At 53.6% G+C, this 2,500-nt stretch overlaps 1 protein-coding gene across 1 annotated transcript in view; it reads left to right on the top strand.

Annotated features, from left to right (window-relative positions):
• LOC133636387 (uncharacterized) overlaps positions 1 to 790 on the top strand; it is a 7,201-nt gene extending 6,411 nt beyond the window's left edge. The window contains exon 3 of the mRNA XM_062030380.1: positions 1 to 790. This exon is cut by the window's left edge and continues 433 nt beyond it. Within this exon, the coding sequence (XP_061886364.1) occupies positions 1 to 790 (790 nt within the window).
• Positions 791 to 2,500: the final 1,710 nt, after the last annotated feature.

Below are 2,500 nucleotides of genomic sequence, written 5' to 3'. Positions count from 1 at the left end.
CCTAGTCCACATCTCCCCGCCCACCAAGTCCACATCTCCCCGCCCACCTAGTCCACATCTCCCCGCCCACCTAGTCCACATCTCCCCGCCCCCTTGTCCACATCTCCCCGCCCACCTTGTCCACATCTCCCCGCCCACCTTGTCCACATCTCCCCACCCACCTTGTCCACATCTCCCCGCCCACCTTGTCCACATCTCCCCGCCCCCTTGTCCACATCTCCCCGCCCACCTTGTCCACATCTCCCCGCCCACCTTGTCCACATCTCCCCACCCCCTTGTCCACATCTCCCCGCCCACCTTGTCCACATCTCCTCCCCGCCCACCTTGTCCACATCTCCCCGCCCACCTTGTCCACATCTCCCCGCCCACCTTGTCCACATCTCCTCCCCGCCCACCTAGTCCACATCTCCCCACCCCCTTGTCCACATCTCCCCGCCCACCTTGTCCACATCTCCCCGCCCACCTTGTCCACATCTCCCCGCCCACCTTGTCCACATCTCCCCACCCACCTTGTCCACATCTCCCCGCCCACCTTGTCCACATCTCCCCGCCCACCTTGTCCACATCTCCCCGCCCCCTTGTCCACATCTCCCCGCCCACCTTGTCCACATCTCCCCGCCCACCTTGTCCACATCTCCCCACCCCCTTGTCCACATCTCCCCGCCCACCTTGTCCACATCTCCTCCCCGCCCACCTTGTCCACATCTCCCCGCCCACCTTGTCCACATCTCCCCACCCACCTTGTCCACATCTCCCCGCCCACCTTGTCCACATCTCCCCGCCCACCTAGTCCACATCTCCCCGCCCACCAAGTCCACATCTCCCCGCCCACCTAGTCCACATCTCCCCGCCCACCTAGTCCACATCTCCCCGCCCCCTTGTCCACATCTCCCCGCCCACCTTGTCCACATCTCCCCGCCCACCTTGTCCACATCTCCCCACCCACCTTGTCCACATCTCCCCACCCACCTTGTCCACATCTCCCCGCCCACCTTGTCCACATCTCCCCGCCCCCTTGTCCACATCTCCCCGCCCACCTTGTCCACATCTCCCCGCCCACCTTGTCCACATCTCCCCACCCCCTTGTCCACATCTCCCCGCCCACCTTGTCCACATCTCCTCCCCGCCCACCTTGTCCACATCTCCCCGCCCACCTTGTCCACATCTCCCCGCCCACCTTGTCCACATCTCCTCGCCCACCTTGTCCACATCTCCCCGCCCACCTTGTCCACATCTCCCCGCCCACCTTGTCCACATCTCCTCGCCCACCTTGTCCACATCTCCCCGCCCACCTTGTCCACATCTCCCCGCCCACCTTGTCCACATCTCCCCACCCACCTTGTCCACATCTCCCCACCCACCTTGTCCACATCTCCCCGCCCACCTTGTCCACATCTCCCCGCAGTTTGAACAGTAACACTGTGTACTACTCACACTTTGAAAATCACTTTTGTCTACAAATTATGACAATTAGTTGCTGAGTAGTGGCGGCCATATTTTCCAACCGACCGTACTCCAAAGTTACACAGGTGTGCTGTGAAGGTGTGCATCATGCTGACTGGGCTCACAAGCCTGACATTACTGGGAGTGTGAGAAGTTTCAAGCCAGTGGGACTTACTGGGTTTAATAAGAGCACAGTCATCAGTTCAGGAGTAGAAGCTTCAACAGACCAACACACACGCACGAACCAACTAGCTTTGCTGTTGTTTTAAACACAACAATGGCCACACAAACACACACACACACACACACACACACACACACACACACACACACACACACACACACACACACACACACACACACACACACACACACACACACACACTCACGCGCTCAATGGTCGCACTGTGGTGCAAAATGACCTCACCAGTCAAAGTGTGTGTTGGACACACACACCCTGCAGTGCTGAAGCACAACTCCTACTGCGCACACACACACACACACACACACACACACACACACACACACACACACACACACACACACACACACACACACACACGGTGGTTGTTGACGTGTGAGGAATGTGAGTCCAGTGCAGCCAGAGAAGACATGTGACCTTTGACCTGAGCTACACAATGACATGAGAATAATGTTTTAAATCTCCTTTGTTTATAATATTGTTTTTCAAATGTTATTAAAACATGATCTCACATTATTAAAACACTTTTTCAAATGTTATTAAAACATGATCTCACATTATTAAAACACTTTTTCAAATGTTATTAAAACATGATCTCACATTATTAAAACACGTTTTCAAATCACACAGATTAAAACATCAGCTTGACAAAAATATGTACTGAGTGAAATTCTAATTGATGTTAAGTGACTTTTTTTTATCGGACTTAACCTTCAATCCAAATACAAAATACATAGATGTGTATTTCACATGTGTTGACCTCAACACAAAACTACAATAACATCTATCAAATACTTTCTTTGACGCTGATATTAATCAATAATTGGCAGCAACATTGATTTTCACGCTTTATTT

Source organism: Entelurus aequoreus, linkage group LG20 (assembly GCF_033978785.1).
Source record: "Entelurus aequoreus isolate RoL-2023_Sb linkage group LG20, RoL_Eaeq_v1.1, whole genome shotgun sequence".
In the NCBI taxonomy this organism is placed as follows: domain Eukaryota; kingdom Metazoa; phylum Chordata; class Actinopteri; order Syngnathiformes; family Syngnathidae; genus Entelurus; species Entelurus aequoreus.
The sequence above is the reverse complement of the archived record's forward strand: the minus strand, read 5'-3'. Positions and strand labels throughout refer to the sequence as shown.